General features: G+C 41.0%; 1 protein-coding gene across 1 annotated transcript in view; it reads left to right on the top strand.

Annotated features, from left to right (window-relative positions):
• The window catches only part of LOC128653678 (fatty acid-binding protein, heart), an 83001-nt gene that overhangs the window by 51665 nt on the left and 5444 nt on the right, over nt 1-25892 (top strand). The window contains exon 3 of the mRNA XM_053707100.1: nt 16062-16163. Within this exon, the coding sequence (XP_053563075.1) occupies nt 16062-16163 (102 nt within the window). The remainder of the gene's footprint in view (nt 1-16061; nt 16164-25892) is intronic.

Here is a 25892-nt window from a genome sequence, read left to right on the forward strand (position 1 = left end):
ACTGTTTCTTGTTCTACATTTATAACTTTGCATGGGGGACTGCTAATTGCTTGACTTGGATTATGCACAACTTGCTGCTCATGCTCAGACACAATGGCCTTATCAGACATCATCCTGGCCTTAATGCTTGGAATTTTATCCACATTTATGTAGCTTGATGCCATATCTAGCAGATCTTGAGTCTCTTCATCTTCATAATTTCTATTCATATATTCAAGAATTGTGGATTTCAATGTTTTGGTAAGGTCAGAATCATCTTCCTCCAGAGCCAGTATCTTTGTGCTTAATAGATGCATAACTGGTTTCACATATGATACACTGACGTAGTTTTATCCAGAAAGAGCATCGGTAAAATCTTGAACTTGCCCCAGTGCCTTACTCACAGATTCAAGAACATCAGTGTCCTGCCATTGTGGAAAGCAGCAACTGGATTCCACGGCACCAATAATCAGGAAAAAAAAGTTTTTAAACTTCAAAGCATTTATTGATCCTTTTAGCTTTCATAAAGCATAGGCACACAGCAGCAAATGCAACGTTTCGGGCTGTTAACCCTTACTCATGCTAATAAAGAACACCTGTATGCTGCTCCTTAAATACCATATGATTTAACCATTACCTCACCTTAGTACAAAAACACATATCTAAAAACCACAGTATACCACCACCTAGTGGCCAAAACATTTTGCATTCATATATAGATAACAATTGTATCATTAAAAACAAACTGCTGTTACTTATATCTTCTATAATCTTATCATATGATAAATTCATTTATGCTGTATGTAACTTATACACAGAGAATTAAATATTACCTTACATTTAATAATATTTACAAAAATACTGTCATGTCTATTTCCTTATTGATACCTTTGGGCACTAAGGTCTCTAATTTATGTATCCAAAAGGACTCTTTTCTCTTCAATTGCAGTTCCCTGTTCCCTCCTCTCCTTAGGGGTTCTACGCTGTCTATGACCTGCTGTCATGATCCGGTGTAAATGCGCTCAGGACACAGACCCTCGGGGCAGTGGTAGGGATTTGAAGACACCGACCCCTGACCCGGGGAAGAGTATCCTGGACGTGGATAGATGATATTCTGTGATTCATAGTTGCTAGAAGTTATTGAAGATTTAATGGAGAGTGCAACATTTGTATACAATATAATCTGGCTTCACTGTGACTTATAGTTAGTTAATAGGAGTAGCTGCAGGATTCAATGTGGAATGTTCAGGCTTCAGAGTAAACTGGTAGAAGATTGACACTTAGATGCAAACTAAGGTTTGTTGCAGGTTCACAGTACATAATATTATATAAAGCTGTATGTCAGAATTAAGCACAGCAGCACAGGTGATAGACAAGTTGTTAATTACTGTTTGTGCATATATATGCAAACTAAGGTTTGTTGTAGGTTCACAGTACATAATATTATATAGAGCTGTATGTCAGTAATAAGCAGAGCAGCACAGGTGATAGTCAAGTTTAAGGCATCAATTACTGTTTGTGCATATATTGGAGAATCACATGAAAGCTTTTAACTGAACACATAGATGCAGAGTTCTGAATATGTTAACATATTTGCAGCAGGATATTTCAGCAATGACAACTTGTAGCAGAGAAATAGTTAAAAAGTTCTGAGTAAGATGCTGTTGTTGTAATTAAAGAGTGATGATAACCAAAAGCATACTTGTGATTTATAATAAATTTCAGAGTTTGTTAAGTAGCAGTGTCCAGGAAACAGAATGGAATTATTTGGATACTTGCGATTTGATGATTTTAAGCATAGGTAATATGAAAGGCTGTAGCTTGCATAAGTTGGTAGAATTCATGCAGGAAACTGTCACAGGCCTCTGTTGTTCAGGATCACAACTTCAAAGTTAATGCCAAGCACATTAGGCCTGACAAGACTTAAAAAGAGGCTGAGGAAATCAGGTGCATGAATGATTAATCAGGCAGGCAAGCTGAATGCAAATACTGCCCAAAACAGCATGATTGTCAGAAGCAGGGAAGGCAGTCTTAAAGTGATAGTGACATTAGGTTGAGATATGTTACAGATCCCCCTCCTTAAAGGCGACCTCCGGGCGCCCAACGCAATCCAAAAAGGAGAGAGAACAAAAATGATATGGAGAACTGGTAGTAGGTGTATGGAGGTAGTGAGTCCAATCGGAAATCAAGAAAGGTGGGTTGGAGATCTCTTGAAAAAGTTGAATAATGAAGCAAAGGCCATGGAATTCAGGTATCAAAAGATCTTGACAATGATGAGAGCAAAACTTGAAGTCATCTTTCTTGTAGTCATCGTGAGAATGCATGAACGTAACATACAATGAGCTTCCTACCACAGAATCATCCTGAGGGTTGATAGGCAGATGTTCTTCATGATAGATGACCATGTACACAGCCAATGAAAAGGTGCCCAGTCCTAGACATATGAATAGGCTTTCCTCAACATCAGAAATAGAGATGCAACATTCTGGATTGATAACCAGATTATCCACCTTTGTGTCAATTGAGTATCCTCAGAATTAACCTCTTGTCTGAGGATTAGATATACTCCAAAAGAAAAAGCTATAGACACTTCTAACCCAATAGCAGGGCTTTCTTCGAAGTAGGAGATAGGAGTGTAGAGTGCAAGATTTGTCCAGTTCTTGCTATCTTCTGATTCAATATAAAATGTCTCCTTACTGGATTCGGAATCAAGAGTGTCCTCACTAGGAACAGGTATATGAATGCCCACACCAGGGCAAGGTTCAGGAATACCCACATCAGGGCAAGGTACAGTAATATCTTTAGTAGGATCAGGTGAAGGAATGCCCACACCAGGGCAAGGTTCAGGAATACCCACATCTGGGCAAGGTTCAGGAATATCCTCAGTAGGATCAGGTGAAGGAATGCCCATGCCAGGGCAAGGTTCAACTATAGAAAAAGAACCCACTTTAGAGCCAGGAACCATACTCTCTTCTGAGCAGAGGGCAAGGCTTTCTTCAGGGTTCACAAACGAAGAATTTACAAGATCCACTTTAGAGCCAAGAACCATACTCGCTTCTGAGCAGAGGGCATGGCTATCTTCAGGATCAAGTATTATTACACCCATTTCTGGGTTAAACAAAGGAATACCCATACCAGGGTCAAGAAAGTCCACTTGCGAACTAGGTTCAATGTTGTCCTCACAGGGTTCAGTATCAGGAATTCCTGTACAGGAAACTGATGTAGTAGAAAATGTAGGTTGATGCAAAGTATCTCCCAAGGGAAACAATTTCTTAGATGCAGTAACAGAAGAATTTTGAGAAGGTGAAATGTACTGAAATATGCCACACTCAGGTAGATGCGGAGGAATTGTGACACAAGATTCTGACTGAGAAGTTGTCTGGGGTTCAGCAGGCATACTTATTTGGGTTTGAATATCAGAGCTAAATTCTCCAGGGACTATCTCTGGTAAACTGTTAGATTGTATATCTGGAACAAAATTATCTTTTGTTTCTAGCACAGGATTTACAGACATTGAGGCAGCATGAGAGGGATGTAAGGAATCAGTAGTTGGAAGCAGTGTTTGTAATTGTAGAGTCTGAGAAGAGATACCATTAAATGCTTTAAAAACAGACTGATGGTGACTAGAGACAACATCCAGCTTGGTGTTGTCAGTATCATGAGGCAAGAGAGGGTCTGGCACAACAGAAACTGAAACAGGAGATTCAGGCTGAGTTTCCTCTTTGTGCTTCTGATTTTCTGTAGGCAGAAATACTTTCTTCTTTTTCTTAGAGAGCTTAGATAACTGATATTTCTTCCCAGTATGAGGCTTCTTAGGGTGGTGCCACTGTGGCCTGGAGTACCTTATATTAGGTTGAGAACAGAAATCCTCTTCATCAATGGATGCATAATTTCTCCAACATAGGTGTGTCCGGTCCACGGCGTCATCCTTACTTGTGGGATATTCTCTTCCCCAACAGGAAATGGCAAAGAGCCCAGCAAAGCTGGTCACATGATCCCTCCTAGGCTCCGCCTACCCCAGTCATTCTCTTTGCCGTTGTACAGGCAACATCTCCACGGAGATGGCTTAGAGTTTTTTAGTGTTTAACTGTAGTTTTTATTATTCAATCAAGAGTTTGTTATTTTAAAATAGTGCTGGTATGTACTATTTACTCTGAAACAGAAAAGAGATGAAGATTTCTGTTTGTAAGAGGAAAATGATTTTAGCAACCGTTACTAAAATCGATGGCTGTTCCACACAGGACTGTTGAGAGGAATTAACTTCAGTTGAGGGAACAGTGAGCAGAATTTTACTGCTTGAGGTATGACACATTCTAACAAGACGATGTAATGCTGGAAGCTGTCATTTTCCCTATGGGATCCGGTAAGCCATTTTTATTACAGACAATAAATAAGGGCTTCACAAGGGCTTTTTAAGACTGTAGACATTTTCTGGGCTAAATCGATTCATATATAAACATATTTAGCCTTGAGGAATCATTTTAATCTGGGTATTTTGTAAAATAATATCGGCAGGCACTGTTTTGGACACCTTATTCTCTAGGGGCTTTCCCTAATCATAGGCAGAGTCTCATTTTCGCGCCGGTATTGCGCACTTGTTTTTGAGAAGCATGACATGCAGTCGCATGTGTGAGGAGCTCTGATACATAGAAAAGACTTTCTAAAGGCGTCATTTGGTATCGTATTCCCCTTTGGGCTTGGTTGGGTCTCAGCAAAGCAGATACCAGGGACTGTAAAGGGGTTAAAGATAAAAACGGCTCCGGTTCCGTTATTTTAAGGGTTAAAGCTTCCAAATTTGGTGTGCAATACTTTTAAGGCTTTAAGACACTGTGGTGAAATTTTGGTGAATTTTGAACAATTCCTTCATACTTTTTCGCAATTGCAGTAATAAAGTGTGTTCAGTTTAAAATTTAAAGTGACAGTAACGGTTTTATTTTAAAACGTTTTTTGTACTTTGTTATCAAGTTTATGCCTGTTTAACATGTCTGAACTACCAGATAGACTGTGTTCTGAATGTGGGGAAGCCAAGGTTCCTTCTCATTTAAATAGATGTGATTTATGTGACACAAAATTTAGAGAAAATGATGCCCAAGATGATTCCTCAAGTGAGGGGAGTAAGCATGGTACTGCATCATCCCCTCCTTCGTCTACACCAGTCTTGCCCACTCAGGAGGCCCCTAGTACATCTAGCGCGCCAATACTCCTTACTATGCAACAATTAACGGCTGTAATGGATAATTCTATCAAAAACATTTTAGCCAAAATGCCCACTTATCAGCGTAAGCGCGACTGCTCTGTTTTAGATAATACTGAAGAGCATGAGGACGCTGATGATATTGTTTCTGAAGGGCCCCTACACCAGTCTGAGGGGGCCAGGGAGGTTTTGTCTGAGGGAGAAATTTCAGATTCAGGGAAAATTTCTCAACAAGCTGAACCTGATGTGATTACATTTAAATTTAAGTTGGAACATCTCCGCGCTCTGCTTAAGGAGGTGTTATCCACTCTGGATGATTGTGAGAATTTGATCATCCCAGAGAAACTATGTAAAATGGACAAGTTCCTAGAGGTCCCGGGGCCCCCAGAAGCTTTTCCTATACCCAAGCGGGTGGCGGACATTGTAAATAAAGAATGGGAAAGGCCCGGTATACCTTTCGTCCCTCCCCCCATATTTAAAAAATTGTTTCCTATGGTCGACCCCAGAAAGGACTTATGGCAGACAGTCCCCAAGGTCGAGGGGGCGGTTTCTACTTTAAACAAACGCACCACTATACCCATAGAAGATAGTTGTGCTTTCAAAGATCCTATGGATAAAAAATTAGAAGGTTTGCTTAAAAAGATGTTTGTTCAGCAAGGTTACCTTCTACAACCAATTTCATGCATTGTCCCTGTCACTACAGCCGCGTGTTTCTGGTTCGATGAGCTAGAAAAGGCGATCACTAGTGATTCTCCTCCTTATGAGGAGATTATGGACAGAATCCGTGCTCTCAAATTGGCTAATTCTTTCACCCTAGACGCCACTTTGCAATTGGCTAGGTTAGCGGCGAAAAATTCTGGGTTTGCTATTGTGGCGCGCAGAGCGCTTTGGTTGAAATCTTGGTCAGCGGATGCGTCTTCCAAGAACAAATTGCTTAACATTCCTTTCAAGGGGAAAACGCTGTTTGGCCCTGACTTGAAAGAGATTATCTCTGATATCACTGGGGGTAAGGGCCACGCCCTTCCTCAGGATAGGTCTTTCAAGGCCAAAAATAAACCTAATTTTCGTCCCTTTCGTAGAAACGGACCAGCCCCAAGTGCTACGTCCTCTAAGCAAGAGGGTAATACTTCTCAAGCCAAGCCAGCCTGGAGACCAATGCAAGGCTGGAACAAGGGAAAGCAGGCCAAGAAACCTGCCACTGCTACCAAGACAGCATGAAATGTTGGCCCCCGATCCGGGACCGGATCTGGCGGGGGGCAGACTCTCTCTCTTCGCTCAGGCTTGGGCAAGAGATGTTCTGGATCCTTGGGCACTAGAAATAGTCTCCCAAGGTTATCTTCTGGAATTCAAGGGGCTTCCCCCAAGGGGGAGGTTCCACAGGTCTCAATTGTCTTCAGACCACATGAAAAAACAGGCATTCTTATATTGTGTAGAAGACCTGTTAAAAATGGGAGTGATTCATCCTGTTCCATTAGGGGAACAAGGGATGGGGTTCTACTCCAATCTGTTCGTAGTTCCCAAAAAAGAGGGAACGTTCAGACCAATCTTAGATCTCAAGATCCTAAACAAGTTTCTCAAGGTTCCATCGTTCAAAATGGAAACCATTCGAACAATTCTTCCTTCCATCCAGGAAGGTCAGTTCATGACCACGGTGGATTTAAAGGATGCGTATCTACATATTCCTATCCACAAGGAACATCATCGGTTCCTAAGGTTCGCATTCCTGGACAAGCATTACCAGTTCGTGGCACTTCCTTTCGGATTAGCCACTGCTCCAAGGATTTTCACAAAGGTACTAGGGTCCCTTCTAGCGGTGCTAAGACCAAGGGGCATTGCAGTAGTACCTTACTTGGACGACATTCTGATTCAAGCGTCGTCCCTTCCTCAAGCAAAGGCTCACACGGACATAGTCCTGGCCTTTCTCAGATCTCACGGATGGAAAGTGAACGTAGAAAAGAGTTCTCTATCTCCGTCAACAAGGGTTCCCTTCTTGGGAACAATAATAGACTCCTTAGAAATGAAGATTTTTCTGACAGAGGCCAGAAAAACAAAACTTCTAAACTCTTGTCAAATACTTCATTCCGTTCCTCTTCCTTCCATAGCGCAGTGCATGGAAGTAATAGGTTTGATGGTAGCGGCAATGGACATAGTTCCTTTTGCGCGCATTCATCTAAGACCATTACAACTGTGCATGCTCAGTCAGTGGAATGGGGACTATACAGACTTGTCTCCGACGATACAAGTAAATCAGAGGACCAGAGATTCACTCCGTTGGTGGCTGTCCCTGGACAACCTGTCACAAGGGATGAACTTCCGCAGGCCAGAGTGGGTCATTGTCACGACCGACGCCAGTCTGATGGGCTGGGGCGCGGTCTGGGGACCCCTGAAAGCTCAGGGTCTTTGGTCTCGGGAAGAATCTCTTCTACCGATAAATATTCTGGAACTGAGAGCGATACTCAATGCTCTCAAGGCTTGGCCTCAGCTAGCAAAGGCCAAGTTCATACGGTTTCAATCAGACAACATGACGACTGTTGCGTACATCAACCATCAGGGGGGAACAAGGAGTTCCCTGGCGATGGAAGAAGTGACCAAAATCATTCAATGGGCGGAGACTCACTCCTGCCACCTGTCTGCAATCCACATCCCAGGAGTGGAAAATTGGGAAGCGGATTTTCTGAGTCGTCAGACATTACATCCGGGGGAGTGGGAACTCCATCCGGAAATCTTTGCCCAAATTACTCAACTGTGGGGCATTCCAGACATGGATCTGATGGCCTCTCGTCAGAACTTCAAGGTTCCTTGCTACGGGTCCAGATCCAGGGATCCCAAGGCGACTCTAGTAGATGCACTAGTAGCACCTTGGACCTTCAAACTAGCTTATGTATTCCCGCCGTTTCCTCTCATCCCCAGGCTGGTAGCCAGGATCAATCAGGAGAGGGCATCGGTGATCTTGATAGCTCCTGCGTGGCCACGCAGGACTTGGTATGCAGATCTGGTGAATATGTCATCGGCTCCACCATGGAAGCTACCTTTGAGACGAGACCTTCTTGTTCAAGGTCCGTTCGAACATCCGAATCTGGTCTCACTCCAACTGACTGCTTGGAGATTGAACGCTTGATCTTATCAAAACGAGGGTTCTCAGATGCTGTTATTGATACTCTTGTTCAGGCCAGAAAGCCTGTAACTAAAAAAATTTACCACAAAATATGGAAAAAATATATCTGTTGGTGTGAATCTAAAGGATTCCCTTGGGACAAGGTAAAAATTCCTAAGATTCTATCCTTTCTTCAAGAAGGATTGGAGAAAGGATTATCTGCAAGTTCCTTGAAGGGACAGATTTCTGCCTTGTCTGTGTTACTTCACAAAAAGCTGGCAGCTGTGCCAGATGTTCAAGCCTTTGTTCAGGCTCTGGTTAGAATCAAGCCTGTTTACAAACCTTTGACTCCTCCTTGGAGTCTCAACTTAGTTCTTTCAGTTCTTCAGGGGGTTCCGTTTGAACCCTTACATTCCGTTGATATTAAGTTATTATCTTGGAAAGTTTTGTTTTTGGTTGCAATTTCTTCTGCTAGAAGAGTTTCAGAATTATCTGCTCTGCAGTGTTCTCCTCCTTATCTGGTGTTCCATGCAGATAAGGTGGTTTTACGTACTAAACCTGGTTTTCTTCCGAAAGTTGTTTCTAACAAAAACATTAACCAGGAGATAGTCGTGCCTTCTTTGTGTCCGAATCCAGTTTCAAAGAAGGAACGTTTGTTGCACAATTTGGATGTTGTTCGCGCTCTAAAATTCTATTTAGATGCTACAAAGGATTTTAGACAAACATCTTCCTTGTTTGTTGTTTATTCTGGTAAAAGGAGAGGTCAAAAAGCAACTTCTACCTCTCTCTCTTTTTGGATTAAAAGCATCATCAGATTGGCTTATGAGACTGCCGGACGGCAGCCTCCTGAAAGAATCACAGCTCATTCCACTAGGGCTGTGGCTTCCACATGGGCCTTCAAGAACGAGGCTTCTGTTGATCAGATATGTCGGGCAGCGACTTGGTCTTCACTGCACACTTTTACCAAATTTTACAAGTTTGATACTTTTGCTTCTTCTGAGGCTATTTTTGGGAGAAAGGTTTTGCAAGCCGTGGTGCCTTCCATTTAGGCGACCTGATTTGCTCCCTCCCTTCATCCGTGTCCTAAAGCTTTGGTATTGGTTCCCACAAGTAAGGATGACGCCGTGGACCGGACACACCTATGTTGGAGAAAACAGAATTTATGTTTACCTGATAAATTACTTTCTCCAACGGTGTGTCCGGTCCACGGCCCGCCCTGGTTTTTTAATCAGGTCTGATAATTTATTTTCTTTAACTACAGTCACCACGGTATCATATGGTTTCTCCTATGCAAATATTCCTCCTTTACGTCGGTCGAATGACTGGGGTAGGCGGAGCCTAGGAGGGATCATGTGACCAGCTTTGCTGGGCTCTTTGCCATTTCCTGTTGGGGAAGAGAATATCCCACAAGTAAGGATGACGCCGTGGACCGGACACACCGTTGGAGAAAGTAATTTATCAGGTAAACATAAATTCTGTTTCTGAAGTAATAAATCATCATAGTAGTTGGGGGGACCGTTTCTGCAAACAGCAGTCTGTAAACCAGATGTCTCTTCTTCCAGCTCTGAATCTGTCCAATCTACAGAATTCATGGGAATATCAGAAATAGGAAGATCAGTATTTCCATGAGAGGTTTCATGATGGGAGCTGTCTGTATCATCTATATTGTAAATATAGCTACCAAGGATGTCATTATAGCCAATAGGTTGAGGTTTTGTCTGAGTTTGTGGCGAATTAAAGTTGCGCTCATACCAGTCTAGGGCCAGTTCAGCTGGATCTGTGAAGTCATCCTCCTCGTTGACATATTCAGACTCAGAGTCAGTATCACCAGGATGGGAATCACAAACAGGAGGAATAGATGGTATTCTAGAACAGTAGTCCTGTCTCTTTAGATCTTTAAAGGTCTGATTTTTTTTTGCTGAATCTATGAATACATCCTCTTCATTTACATAGTCAGACTCAGAATCAGTTTCACCAAAATGGAAGTCACGGACATGAGTAGATGAAATACTAGAAAAGTGGTTCTGTCTCTTTAAATCTTTAAAGATCTGATTTTTTTCTGCTGAATCTATGGATAGATTCTCTTCATTTTCATAGTCAGATTCAGAATCAGTTTCACCAAATTGGAAGTCACGGACATGAGTAAATGAAATTCTAGAAAAGTGGTTCTGTCTCTTTAAATCTTTAAAGATCTGATATTTTTCTGCTGAATCTATGGATACACCCTCTTCATTTTCATAGTCAGATTCAGAATCAGTTTCACCAAAATGGAAACTGTCACAGGCCTCTGTTGTTCAGGATCACAACTTCAAAGTTAATGCCAAGCACATTAGGCCTGACAAGACTTAAAAAGAGGCTGAGGAAATCAGGTGCATGAATGATTAATCAGGCAGGCAAGCTTAATGCAAATACTGCCAAAAACAGCATGATTGTCAGAAGCAGGGAAGGCAGTCTTAAAGGGATAGTGACATTAGGCTGAGATATGTTACACCTGCCACCTCAATTGTGATATATTGTGGCCTGCTTCAAGAAAATTACAGGCCACTGGGGCCTTCATATCCCCACATCTTATATTTGATCTATGTTGGCTGAGTCGGTCACGTATTTTCCTTACTGTCTCACCTAAATAGATTTTTGAGCACGGACATTTTATTGAATATATAACATGTGTAGACTCACATGTATAAAATCCATTAATATTAAACTTTTTACCTGTATGAGGATGAACAAATTCCTTGCTTTTAATCACTGAATTGCAACTAGCACAATTGAGGCATGGATTAGTGCCATGTGATTTAGAAGATATATATTTGCAATTTACCTTTAGTTGTTCCAATGTCATTTTTTACTACCAGATCTTTAATATTAGGAACTCTCCTATATGCCATAAGAGGATATTTCTGAAATTGGTTAATACTTTTATTAAATTTTTTTGAAACATGCCAATGTTTTTTAAGGCATTGAGCTATTTCTGTACTGTATGGATTATACTGTGTTACACACAGTATAATCTGTCTTGCTGGTCCTTAGATTTATAAAGTTTACCACTACTGTTAATGTCCTTTAGTTTCTCTGATTCAACTAATTTAGGTGGATAACCCCTCTGGACAAACCTCTCTGTCATTTCTTTAAGTCTTACTTCCTTTTTAGAGCTTTCACTCACTATTCCGTGGACTCTCATCATTTGACTTTTTGGAAGCGAATTTTTGAGTGACTCACAATGGAAACTGTCGTATTTAAGTAGGGAATTTCTGTCAGTGCTCTTTCTGTATATATCAATGTTCAAACTGCCCGTAAATACATCCTTATGTACTTCAGTGTCCAGAAATGCTATATTAGTTTCACTGAAATTCAATGTAAATTTTAGACCCTGCACTGCAGCATTAAGTTGGTTGACAAAAGCCAATAGGGATCCAATGTCACCCCACCACACGCCAAACACGTAATCTATAAACCGCCACCATGCTGCTCCATACTGTATAAATAACGCATTTTCATAGACAAATTTGTCCTCAAAGCAGCTCATGAACAAGTTGGCGTATGATGGGGCGACATTGGACCCCATGGCTGTCCCTTTAAGTTGTAAATACCATGTGTCACCAAACAGAAAATAATTGCAGTGCAACACCAGTCTCAGTAAATCCTCAATACATTTTAAATGTGCTATATTATACATTTTAGTTTTAGCCATAATAGTCATTGCTGCTCTAATACCACTTTCATGCTTTATGGATGTGTATAAACTACTAACATCCAATGAAAATAAAATATATTTGGTATTATCCAGGGGTAAATTTTTAAGCTTCATAATGAAGTCACTGGTATCCTTAATATATGAAGTTGCTTTTATTACCTCAGGCTGAAAGATTATCTAAATATATGGCTATATTGCTGAAAACTGATTCAGTACCCGCAACGATTTAACAGCCCGGTGGTCTGTGGGAGTCTTTATGAATTTTTGGTACAGTGTACATAATTGGAGTTTTGGGCCATTCAATGTACAAATATAGTGCCAATTTTTTGTCAATGATACCTCTGGTGAGGGCTTTGTCAATTATACCCTTAATCTCTTTCTCTATATTAGTTAAAGGGTTATATGGGAGGACTAAGTATGTGTTCTTATCATTTAACTGACCATTAATTTAATTTATATAATAATCTTTGTCTAAGACAATAATGGCTCCCCCCTTGTCTGCACCCCTCACCACGAAATCCTTTTTACATATTGTGGAGACAGCATTACTCTGTGCCTTAGTAACATTATGCTTAAATTTCCATGATTTCTTTTTAACTTTAATTTTTAGTTGTTCCAAATCTTTATTAATCAATTGCATATATGTCTCCACACTATTGTTATTACATGGTGGTATAAAACTGCTCTTTTTATACAGACCTACAGCTTTTAACATCAGTGTATCATTACCTGCATTTGTATTGATAACAAGTGACTCTGGTTTATCATTAAAAAAATGTGTTAAGTTTCAAAGTCCTGAAAAACTTTTATAAGTCTTTTTCTATTTCAAAAAAGTTCACATCTTTTGCTGGACAAAATGACAGTCCCTTTTCAAGTAATTGGTACTCACTGTCCGTTAATCTGCAGGCTGAGATATTGATTATTGATGACTCTTGGTCTGCTTCTTTTGATTCTTTTCCCACCTCGGTCGGTTTGGGCGCCCCACTCCTGTGTTTATGTTTGCGGCCTCCTCTGTGTCTTGTAGTGTGCTCATCTCGTCGCTGGAACCTAAAACACTGGATCCGGTGGAGCTGTCTGTGCTGCTTGAGCTCCTCTGGCCTTGTCTGGCTTGCTGTTGTGACGAGTAGTTACGGCCGGATCTTCTTTTCTGGTTGGTATCCCTCCGCCGCCAGGGCCGGTTCTCATTACGCCACCTGTATACGTTTCCTTGGGCATAGTCCAATTCATCTCGCCATTGTTGAAACAGATGTCTGTTTTTCTGTCTGCAGAGAGAACCTGAGTCAGTTCTCTCTGTTGCTCTAAAACTCTCTATCATCTTTTGTCTTGAGCTCCACCTTGTTGGGCACTCTGTTATAAGTGAATGCTTGGGCAGTTGAAGTTATTCCTGGGCTTGAGATAATGCCATCTTCTTTTTCCAGCTGTGTGTGAAATGGCAAACCATTTTCTTGCATAAGCCTGTGGCTCTAGAAATGTGAGGCTCGTCTTTCACTGCATTTTCAATTGCAAGATGCAACCTGTGCCCAAAACACTGTAGTCTTCTCCATTTATTCAGAGCAACAGCCTTGACGATGTTTGTGCCATTGTCTGTGGTGATTGATACTTGTTGTTCTTCACAGAGTCCCCATGAGGCCAAAGACTCTCTCAAACCTTGGGCCACATTCTCTCCAGTCTGGTCAGAAGGAAAGTATGATGTTTGCAAACATACAGGTAGATTACGAGTTTTGAGCGCTATAGGGTTTTTAACGACCGCCACAAAGTGGCGTTATTTCAACCCCCTATAGCGCTGGTATTACGAGTTTAAAAAAGTAGGCTTGTGCGGGCGATATGGTGGCATTGAGCTCCGTACCGCACCAAAAACAAGCGCTGCTGTTACGTGCTCGTGCACGATTTCCCCATAGACATCAGTGGGGAGAGACGGCCAAAAAAAGTCAAACACCTGCGATCGCGGAATGAAAAGCTCTGTAATGCAGCCCTATTGATGTCTATGGGGAAAATACATTTAATGTAAAAACCTAACACCCTAACATAAACCCCATGTCTAAACACCTCTAATCTGCTGCCCCTAACATCGCTGCCACCTACATACAGTTATTAACCCCAAATCTGCAGCCCCTAACATCGCCGCCCCTACATAATACAATTAACCCCTAATCTGCTGCCCCTAACATCGCCACCCCCTACATAATACTATTAACCCCTAAACCTCTGGCCTCCCACATCACTACCACTAAATATATTAACCCCTAACGTAACCCTAAGCCTAACACCCCCTAACTTTAACATAATTTAAATACAGCTAAATTACAGTTACAATTATTAACTGAATAATACCTATTTAAAACTAAATACATACTTACCTGTGAAATAAAACCTAAGCTAGCTACAATATAACTGATAGTTATATTGTAGCTAACTTAGGTTTTATTTTTATTTCACAGGTAAGTTTGTATTTATTTTAACTAGGTAGACTAGTTAGTAAATAGTTACTAACTATTTATTAACCACCTAGTTAAAATAAATACAAACTTACCTGTGAAATAAAAAATTGGCTGAAAGATTTCAATCAGCCAATAGGAATTAAAGCTGCTAAAATCCTATTGGCTGTTCCAATCAGCCAAAAGGATTGAGCTCTCATTCTATTGGCTGTTCCAATCAGCCAATAGAATGAGAGTTCAATCCTATAGACTAGAATAGACACTACTATACAGAATAATATGCACAGATACTGATATAAAATTACAGTATAAAACCTTTTAAAATCTTACTTAGAATCTCCCAGTTTAGCACTATTGATAAGGTTAGTCTGAGACACCCACTGAAATGGTCTGAGAGCAGACACCCCCCCCCCTGCTATATAGTGCTCATGGAACATGCATGTTCTTGAACCTACCTAGGTCTGCTTTTCATTAGAGGATCCCAAGAGAACAAGGTAAATTTGATAAAATAAGTAAATTGTAAAGTTTGGAAAATTGTATGTTCTGAGCGAGCAAAGAAAGGCTTTATATTGACTTTTATATCTCTTTAGTAATTTGCAACACTACGCATTATGCAAACAAACTACTTGAACTACGTGAATATGTTTATCTTATCTCCCTTGATTTTCAATGTAATCAATGGAAATTAGTGAAAAGGAAACAGAGGCGCCACAATGGCCTAGTACCACCAAAACAAAGAGTAATATGAATGATGCAAGCAATGTACTCACACTTTCACCAGGATTTGACCGTCCTTTGACAGAAAGCTGCCTCGTTTTGGATGATATGGACTTTCTGTATGTTTTCTATTTGTTTTATTGATAGATGTTACACTATTAGGTAGGAAGCGCCCCTATGGGATCATTTGTGCTTTAGTGCATTTATCTCATTTATAATCAATGGAAATTAGTTTGTCTCCTGCATGAAGCAATCATTGTGTAGTGTGTAGCTGGTTGTAGCAATTGCAGCATTTTCCAGTATACATTCATTAAACATCATTTGATTTGTTATCTCTAGGGAGTGTGAGACAAGCTCAACTTTTACACAAAACCATGTAATTTTATAGCAATAAATGATAAATATATAAATCGTTTAATTTCATAATTTAATTTATTTATTCAGTTATGGAGAACTTAATGTCTGTGGACTTATGTGAGTTTCCAAAAAATTACAATACAGTTTCAAAGTAATTTTAAGCAGACAAATGATGTCACTTTAAGAAAAATCAGTAGCAGCCTTAAATCCATGTGCTTTCTCATCTTCTACGCTATGTTACTTTCACCCACAATTCACAGTAATTAGCTGTATTGGTCCCCAGCAGCTTTGGATTCCTCACGGACCGTTAGTCAAATCAGGAACATAAAAGACACAGGTTGTTACCGTCACTAGCTGCTTTGGAATTTTGAGACCTATGTGAGTGTCATCACCTTTTAGTTTGTATTTAACTCTAAAGATCATGGAGTGACCCTGACATACCATAAAGGATTTTTTTTACATTGTGCCATGTCTAGTTTCTTATATTTATTATGACATGTTCTGAATTCATAAAATAATGAAGAATCAATGTGACTGTAATGGGATCATTTTCTTCCTCATTTTAATCAACCCTTTAATCATATTTTTCAGTCATTTGTTACTATAGAAGATGGTAAAATGAAGCATTTGCAGAAATGGGATGAAAAGGAGACTACACTGGTGAGAGAAGTCGACGGAGACAAACTGGTACTGGTGAGTAGATGTGTATCCTGCGTATTCCTAATCTCACAAGTGATACCGGCGTGCAGTAATGGTTCTATGGCACTCCGTATTCTCCACAGAAAATGTTGCCAGCCGGGTGGCATTATATAGTAGCTGGGTGGGGGTTGTAATACTTTCTAATACTATAACATTTTTTTGCTATCTGAAGCACAAAAGTATTGCATAATTTAACATAAATGTATTAAATAATAATCACCTAGATTACAAGTTTTGCGCTATAAAGGGTAGTTAACGAATGCAACAAAAGTAGCGTTATTTCACCCTCCTTAGCGCTGCCATTACGAGTTTTAGAAAAGCCGCCTTGTGCGTGCGATATGGTTGCGTTGAGCTGCTTTGACGTGCTTGTGCACGCTTTCCCCATAGACATCAATGGGGAGAGAGTGTCAGAAAGAAACCTAACACCTGCGATCGCGAAATGAAAAGCTCTGTAACACAGCCCCATTGATGTCTATGGGGAAAAAAACAAACCCCACATCTAAACACCCCTAATCTGCTGCCCCCGACATCGCCACCGCCTACATAATGTTATTTACCCCTAATCTGCCGCTCCCTATATTGCCTCCACTGAAATAAATCTATTAACCCCTAATCTGCCGCTCCCAATATCGCCGCCACTATACTAAAGTTATTAACCTCAACATCGCCCACACTATAATAATGATATTACCCCCTATTCCACCGCTCCCCGACATCGCTGCCACTAAATAAAGCTATTAACCCCTAAATCTCTGGCCTCCCACATCACTACCACTAAATAAACCTATTAACCCCTAAACCGCAGCACCCCACATCGCAACAACCTAAATTAAACTATTAAAACTATTAACCCCTAACCCTAACACCCCCTAACTTTAGCATAATTAAAATAGAGCTAAATTAAAGTTACAATTAACTAAATAATACTTACCTGTGAAATAAAACCTAAGCTAGCTACAATATAACGAATAGTTCTATTGTAGCTAGCTTAGGTTTTATTTTTATTTCACAAGTAAGTTTGTATTTATTTTAACTAGGTAGACTAGTTAGTAAATGGTTATTAACTATTTATTAACTACCTAGTTAAAATAAATACAAACTTACCTGTGAAATAAAACCTAAGCTGCCATACACTAAAACCTACCATTACAAAAATAAAAAACACTTAAATTACAAAAAAATAAAAAATATATAAAAAAACTATCATTACAAAAAATAACAAGCGAAATTATCAAAAACAATAAAAATTATTCCTATTCTAATACCCTGTTTAAAAAAAAAAACACCCCAAAATAAAAAAAACTAATCTATAATAAACTACCAAGGGCCCTTAAATGGGCCTTTTGTAGGGCATTGCCCTAAAGAAATCAGCTCTTTTTCTACAAAAGAAAAACATACACCCCCTAACAGTATACAAACCCCCACCCCCCAAACCCACAAAATAAAAATAAAGTAAAACATAATCTACCCATTGCCTGAAAAGTGCATTTGTATGGTCATTGCCCTTATAAGGGCATTCAGCTCTTTTGCTGCCCATTAAAAATAAAAAATGGCTAATCTAAAAAAAAAACACACCCTAAAACGAAAAAAAAAACATTACACAAAACAACAAACAAATTATCCAAAATAATAGCAATTATTCCTACTCTTATACCCATTTTAAAAAAACCACCCCAAAATAAAAGAAACCTAATCTATAATAAACTACCAATAGCCCTTAAAAGGGCCTTTTGTAGGGCATTGCCCTAAAGAAATCAGCTCTTTTTCTAAAATAAAATACAAAGACCCACTAACATTACAACCCCCCCCCCCCCCAACCCAAAAAAAAAAAAAAAAACTAATCTACCCATTGCCCTGAAAAGGGCATTTGTATGGGCATTGCCCTTAAAAGGGCATTCAGCTCTTTTTCTTGCCCTTAAAAGCTAATCTAAAAAGAAAACCTACCCCAAGAAACCTTAAAAAAATCTAACACTAACCCCTCTTTAGGTACTCACAGTTGCTGAAGTCCCGCTTAAACGATCTTGATCCCAGCGGCTCCATCTTCATCCAGACTTTAAGCAGCTCTCATTCCTATTGGCTGATTCGAATCAGCCAATAGGAATGAGAGTTGCTTAAATCCTATTGGCTGATTTGAACAGCCAATAGGATTTAGCAGCCCTAATTCCTAATGGTTTATTTACATTTTTCAGCCAATAGGAATGCAATGGTACCCCCAGTATTAAAGGGGTACCTTGCATTTGAATCCTCAGTGAGCGGCGGACGATCACATGAAGAGGACCTCCACGTCGGATTGATAGACTTCCGTCTGGACCTCTGCCTTGGACCTCGCATCAACCGCTCCGCCTCCGCAGGGATGAAAAAGATGCCGGTCCCTCGATGGATAAAGATGGAGCCGCCGGGATGAAGATGGAGCCGCCGGGATGAAGATTGTTCAAACGGGACTTCAGCAACTCTGAGTACCTAAAGAGGGGTTAGTGTTAGGTTTTTTTTTAAGGTTTTTTGGGGTGGGGTTTTTTTTAGATTAGGTTTGGGCATTTCTTAAAAGAGCTGAATACCCTTTTAAGGGCAAGAAAAAGAGCATACCCTTTTTTAGGGCAATGGGTAGATTAGGGTTTTTTTTTAGATAGTTTTTTTATTTTGGGGGGTGGGGGTTTGTAATGTTAGTGGGTCTTTTTAATTTTTTTTATAAAAAGAACTGATTTCTTTAGGGCAGTGTCCTACAAAAGGCCCTTTTAAGGGCTATTTGTAGTTTATTATAGATTAGGTTTCTTTTATTTTGGGGTGGTTGGGGGGGAGCGGCAGGAATAGGAGTTAATATATTTATTATAGTGTGGGCAGTGTGGGGGAATAGGGGATAATAACTTTAGTATAGTGGCGACGATGGCGGGGAGCGGCGGAATAGGGGTTAATACATTTTATTAGTGGTAGCGATGTCGGGAGTGGCAGATTAGGGGTTAATAGGTTTAATATAGTGTTTGCAATGCGGGAGGGTTAGTAGGTAGTTTATGGGTGTTAGTGTACTTTGTAACACTTTAGTTATGAGTTTTATGTAACAGTTTTGCTGCGTAAAAACTCATAACTACTGCTCTCAGATGGCGGTACGGATCGTGTCGTTATAGGCTGTCACTGCAAAACTCGTAATGGCAGCGCTATGGGAATCCCATGAAAAAATTTAATTTTTCGAGTGCGGAACTGACGTTGCGTTGCAGGCTAAAAGGCTTGTGGTACAGCTATACCGACAAGACTCATAATGGCATAATCAGCGTTAAAACACGAACACAAAACTTGTAATCTACCTGAATTTGTGCAATAAGCATTGAAAATATTTAATTATCTAATTTTAACGTAACATTGGCTAAAATTGTAGGCGGGTGGTCAGTAAAATCAGCCAGGTGGTGTGCCCATTAATAGGCCCTATGGAAAACACTGGGGGTGCTATGTGTTCTGTTTTTACCATCTTTGTAAGCCTCCCAAAATGTAAGTTCTAGAACTGCCACCGCCAGTGTTTTATGATAACAGTGGACAACATTCCAACACTTTTATTTTGTTTTGCATTTTGTGCTGAAAAATATAACATAGTAGATGTATAATTTAAAGGGATGAGGAACATTTACATTTCTTCTGTTAAGTGTGATCAGTCCACGGGTCATCATTACTTCTGGGATATTACTCCTCCCCAACAGGAAGTGCAAGAGGATTCACCCAGCAGAGCTGCATATAGCTCCTCCCCTCTACGTCACTCCCAGTCATTCTCTTGCACCCAACGACTAGATAGGATGTGTGAGAGGACTATGGTGATTATACTTAGTTTTATATCTTCAATCAAAAGTTTATTATTTTATAATAGCACCGGAGTGTGTTATTACCTCTCTGGCAGAGTTTGAAGAAGAATCTACCAGAGTTTTTACTATGATTTTAGCCGGAGTAGTTAAGATCATATTGCTGTTTCTCGGCCATCTGAGGAGAGGTAAACTTCAGATCAGGGGACAGCGGGCAGATTAATCTGCAAAGAGGTATGTAGCAGCTTTTATTTTCTGACAATGGAATTGATGAGAAAATCCTGCCATACCGATATAATGTCATGTATGTATATTTTACACTTCAGTATTCTGGGGAATGGTACTTCACTGGAATTACACTGTGTACATAAAACTTTAGCCTATTTTGCAGGGACTAGCAACAGGCTTTTTAATAACTCTTAATTTATGTTAAACGTTTTTGCTGGAATGTAAAATCGTTTTCATTTTCTGAGGTACTGAGTGAATAAATGTTTGGGCACTATTTTTCCACTTGGCAGTTACTTGATCTAATTTCTGACAGTTTCTGATCTCTCTCACTGTTGTGTGTGAGGGGGAGGGGCCGTTTTTTGGCGCTTTTGCTACGCATCAAAAAATTTCAGTCAGCAGCTCATTGTATTTCCTGCATGATCCGGTTCATCTCTACAGAACTCAGGGGTCTTCAAAACTTGTTTTGAGGGAGGTAATTCTCACAGCAGAGCTGTGAGATTGTAGTTGACTGTGATAAAAAACGTTTATTCTGTAATTTTTTTTCTGCTATCAGAGTTAGTTGTCTTTGCTAATGGGAACAAACCTTTGCTAAAGTTGTGTTGTTTACAAGGATTGATGCTATAACTGTTTCAGTTTATTAATTTTCAACTGTCATAAATCTTCTGTGCTTCTTATAGGCACAGTACGTTTTTCATAATATTTTACTAGAATTGTATTCCAAGTTGCAAGTTTATTTGCTAGTGTGTTAAACATGTCTGATTCAGAGGAAGATACCTGTGTTATTTGTTCCAATGCCAAAGTGGAGCCCAATAGAAATTTATGTACTAACTGTATTGATGCTACTTTAAATAAAAGTCAATCTGTACAAATTGAACAAATTTCACCAAACAGCGAGGGGAGAGTTATGCCGACTAACTCTCCTCACGTGTCAGTACCTGCATCTCCCGCTCGGGAGGTGCGCGATATTGTGGCGCCCAGTACATCTGGGCGGCCATTACAGATAACATTACAAGATATGGCTACTGTTATGACTGAAGTTTTGGCTAAATTACCAGAACTAAGAGGCAAGCGTGATCACTCTGGGGTGAGAACAGAGTGCGCTGATAATACTAGGGCCATGTCAGATACTGCGTCACAGCTTGCAGAACATGAGGACGGAGAGCTTCTGTCTGCGGCTGACGGTTCTGATCCAAACAGATTGGATTCAGATATTTCAAATTTTAAATTTAAGCTGGAGAACCTCCGTGTATTACTAGTGGAGGTGTTAGCGGCTCTGAATGATTGTAACACAGTTGCAATACCAGAGAAAATGTGTAGGTTGGATAAATATTTTGCGGTACCAACGAGTACCGACGTTTTTCCTATACCTAAAAGACTAACTGAAATTATTACTAAAGAGTGGGATAGACCCGGTGTGCCGTTCTCACCCCCTCCGATATTTAGAAAAATGTTTCCAATAGACGCCACCACACGGGACTTATGGCAGACGGTCCCTAAGGTGGAGGGAGCAGTTTCTACTTTAGCTAAGCGTACCACTATCCCGGTGGAGGATAGCTGTGCCTTTTCAGATCCAATGGATAAAAAGTTAGAGGGTTACCTTAAGAAAATGTTTGTTCAACAAGGTTTTATATTGCAACCCCTTGCATGCATTGCGCCGGTCACGGCTGCGGCGGCATTCTGGTTTGAGTCGCTGGAAGAGACCATTAATTCAGCTACTCTGGATGACATTACGGACAAGCTTAGAGTCCTTAAACTAGCTAATTCATTCATTTCGGAGGCCGTAGTACATTTAACTAAACTTACGGCTAAGAATTCAGGATTCGCCATTCAGGCACGCAGAGCACTGTGGCTAAAATCCTGGTCAGCTGATGTTACTTCTAAGTCTAAATTACTTAATATACCTTTTAAAGGGCAGACCTTATTTGGGCCTGGTTTGAAAGAAATTATCGCTGACATTACAGGAGGTAAAGGCCACGCCCTGCCTCAAGACAGGGCCAAACCTAAGGCCAGACAGTCTAATTTTCGTTCCTTTCGGAATTTCAAAGCAGGAGCAGCATCAACTTCCTCTGCTCCAAAACAAGAAGGATCTGTTGCTCGCTACAGACAAGGCTGGAGACCTAACCAGTCTTGGAACAAAGGCAAGCAGGCCAGGAAACCTGCTGCTGCCCCTAAAACAGCATGAATTGAGGGCCCCCGATCCGGGATCGGATCTAGTGGGGGGCAGACTTTCTCTCTTCGCCCAGGCTTGGGCAAGAGATGTCCAGGATCCCTGGGCGCTAGAGATAATATCTCAGGGATACCTTCTGGACTTCAAATACTCTCCTCCAAGAGAGAGATTTCATCTGTCAAGGTTGTCAACAAACCAAACAAAGAAAGAGGCGTTTCTACGCTGCGTACAAGAGCTTTTGTTAATGGGAGTAATCCATCCAGTTCCACGATCGGAACAGGGACAAGGGTTTTACTCAAATCTGTTTGTGGTTCCCAAAAAAGAGGGAACTTTCAGACCAATCCTGGACTTAAAAATCCTAAACAAATTCCTAAGAGTTCCATCGTTCAAGATGGAGACTATTCGGACAATTTTACCCATGATCCAAAAGGGTCAGTACATGACCACAGTGGATTTAAAGGATGCTTACCTTCACATACCGATTCACAAAGATCATTACCGGTACCTAAGGTTTGCCTTCCTAGACAGGCATTACCAGTTTGTAGCTCTTCCATTCGGATTGGCTACAGCTCCAAGAATCTTCACAAAGGTTCTGGGTGCTCTTCTGGCGGTACTAAGACCGAGGGGAATCTCGGTAGCTCCGTACCTAGACGACATTCTGATACAAGCTTCAAGCTTTCAAACTGCCAAGTCTCATACAGAGTTAGTACTGGCATTTCTAAGGTCACATGGATGGAAGGTGAACGAAAAGAAAAGTTCACTCGTTCCACTCACAAGAGTTCCCTTCCTGGGGACTCTTATAGATTCTGTAGAAATGAAGATTTACCTGACAGAAGACAGGTTAACAAGACTTCAAAGTGCTTGCCGCACCCTTCATTCCATTCAACACCCGTCAGTGGCTCAATGCATGGAGGTAATCGGCTTGATGGTAGCGGCAATGGACATAGTACCCTTTGCACGCTTACACCTCAGACCACTGCAACTGTGCATGCTAAGTCAGTGGAATGGGGATTACTCAGACTTGTCCCCTTCTCTGAATCTGGATCAAGAGACCAGAAATTCTCTTCTATGGTGGCTTTCTCGGCCACATCTGTCCAGGGGGATGCCATTCAGCAGGCCAGACTGGACAATTGTAACAACAGACGCCAGCCTTCTAGGTTGGGGTGCCGTCTGGAATTCTCTGAAGGCTCAGGGACAATGGAGTCAGGAGGAGAGTCTCCTACCAATAAACATTCTGGAATTGAGAGCAGTTCTCAATGCCCTCCTGGCTTGGCCCCAGTTGACAACTCGGGGGTTCATCAGGTTTCAGTCGGACAACATCACGACTGTAGCTTACATCAACCATCAGGGAGGGACAAGAAGCTCCCTAGCAATGATGAAAGTAACAAAGATAATTCGCTGGGCAGAGTTTCACTCTTGCCACCTGTCAGCAATCCACATCCCGGGAGTGGAGAACTGGGAGGCGGATTTCTTAAGTCGTCAGACTTTTCATCCGGGGGAGTGGGAACTTCATCCGGAGGTCTTTGCCCAAATACTTCATCAGTGGGGCAAACCAGAGATAGATCTCATGGCGTCTCGACAGAACGCCAAGCTTCCTCGTTACGGGTCCAGATCCAGGGATCCAGGAGCAGTCCTGATAGATGCCCTGACAGCACCTTGGGACTTCAGGATGGCTTACGTGTTTCCACCCTTCCCGATGCTTCCTCGATTGATTGCCAGAATCAAACAGGAGAGAGCATCAGTTATTCTAATAGCACCTGCATGGCCACGCAGGACTTGGTATGCAGACCTGGTGGACATGTCATCTTGTCCACCTTGGTCTCTACCTCTGAAACAGGACCTTCTGATACAGGGTCCTTTCAAACATCAAAATCTAACTTCTCTGAAGCTGACTGCTTGGAAATTGAACGCTTGATTTTATCAAAACGTGGTTTTTCTGAGTCAGTTATTGATACCCTAATACAGGCTAGGAAGCCTGTTACCAGAAGGATTTACCATAAGATATGGCGTAAATACATATATTGGTGCGAATCCAAAGGTTACTCTTGGAGTAAGGTTAGGATTCCTAGGATATTGTCTTTTCTACAAGAAGGTTTAGAAAAGGGTTTATCTGCTAGTTCATTAAAGGGACAGATCTCAGCTCTGTCCATTCTGTTGCACAAACGTCTGTCAGAAGTTCCAGACGTTCAGGCTTTTTGTCAGGCTTTGGCCAGGATTAAGCCTGTGTTTAAAACTGTTGCTCCGCCATGGAGTTTAAACCTTGTTCTTAACGTTTTACAAGGCGTTCCGTTTGAACCCCTTCATTCCATTGATATAAAGTTGTTATCTTGGAAAGTTCTATTTTTAATGGCTATTTCCTCGGCTCGAAGAGTCTCTGAGTTATCAGCCTTACATTGTGATTCTCCTTATTTGATTTTTCATTCGGATAAGGTAGTTCTGCGTACTAAACCTGGGTTCTTACCTAAGGTAGTCACTAACAGGAATATCAATCAAGAGATTGTTGTTCCTTCTTTGTGTCCAAATCCTTCTTCGAAGAAGGAACGTCTTCTGCACAATCTGGATGTAGTTCGTGCCCTAAAGTTTTACTTACAGGCAACTAAGGAATTTCGACAAACGTCTTCCCTGTTTGTCGTTTACTCTGGTCAGAGGAGAGGTCAAAAGGCTTCTGCTGCCTCTCTTTCTTTCTGGCTTCGTAGCATAATTCGTATAGCCTATGAGACTGCTGGACAGCAGCCTCCTGAAAGAATTACAGCTCATTCTACTAGAGCTGTGGCTTCCACTTGGGCCTTTAAGAATGAGGCCTCTGTTGAACAGATTTGCAAGGCTGCAACTTGGTCTTCGCTTCATACTTTTTCCAAATTTTACAAATTTGACACTTTTGCTTCCTCGGAGGCTATTTTTGGGAGAAAGGTTCTTCAGGCAGTGGTTCCTTCTGTATAAAGAGCCTGCCTATCCCTCCCGTCATCCGTGTACTTTTGCTTTGGTATTGGTATCCCAGAAGTAATGATGACCCGTGGACTGATCACACTTAACAGAAGAAAACATAATTTATGCTTACCTGATAAATTCCTTTCTTCTGTAGTGTGATCAGTCCACGGCCCGCCCTGTTTTTTAAGGCAGGTAAATATTTTTTAAATTATACTCCAGTCACCACTTCACCCTTGGCTTCTCCTTTCTCGTTGGTCCTTGGTCGAATGACTGGGAGTGACGTAGAGGGGAGGAGCTATATGCAGCTCTGCTGGGTGAATCCTCTTGCACTTCCTGTTGGGGAGGAGTAATATCCCAGAAGTAATGATGACCCGTGGACTGATCACACTACAGAAGAAAGGAATTTATCAGGTAAGCATAAATTATGTTTTTTACACACAGAGAGAAGCGCACTCACAGGAACGATTAACCCGCTCAATAACATTGTTAGCCTGTTCTATGGCGATTTACCACCTGGGTGCAGCTTCTTTTTAGCCTTTCCTGTAGTATATCAGTCTGATCCCGCCTATTACGGTCAGAACAGCGCTAAAATACCAGGCAATTCCTCTCTGAACAAGGAAC

The sequence above is a fragment of the Bombina bombina genome, chromosome 3 (genome assembly GCF_027579735.1).
Source record: "Bombina bombina isolate aBomBom1 chromosome 3, aBomBom1.pri, whole genome shotgun sequence".
NCBI lineage: Eukaryota > Metazoa > Chordata > Amphibia > Anura > Bombinatoridae > Bombina > Bombina bombina.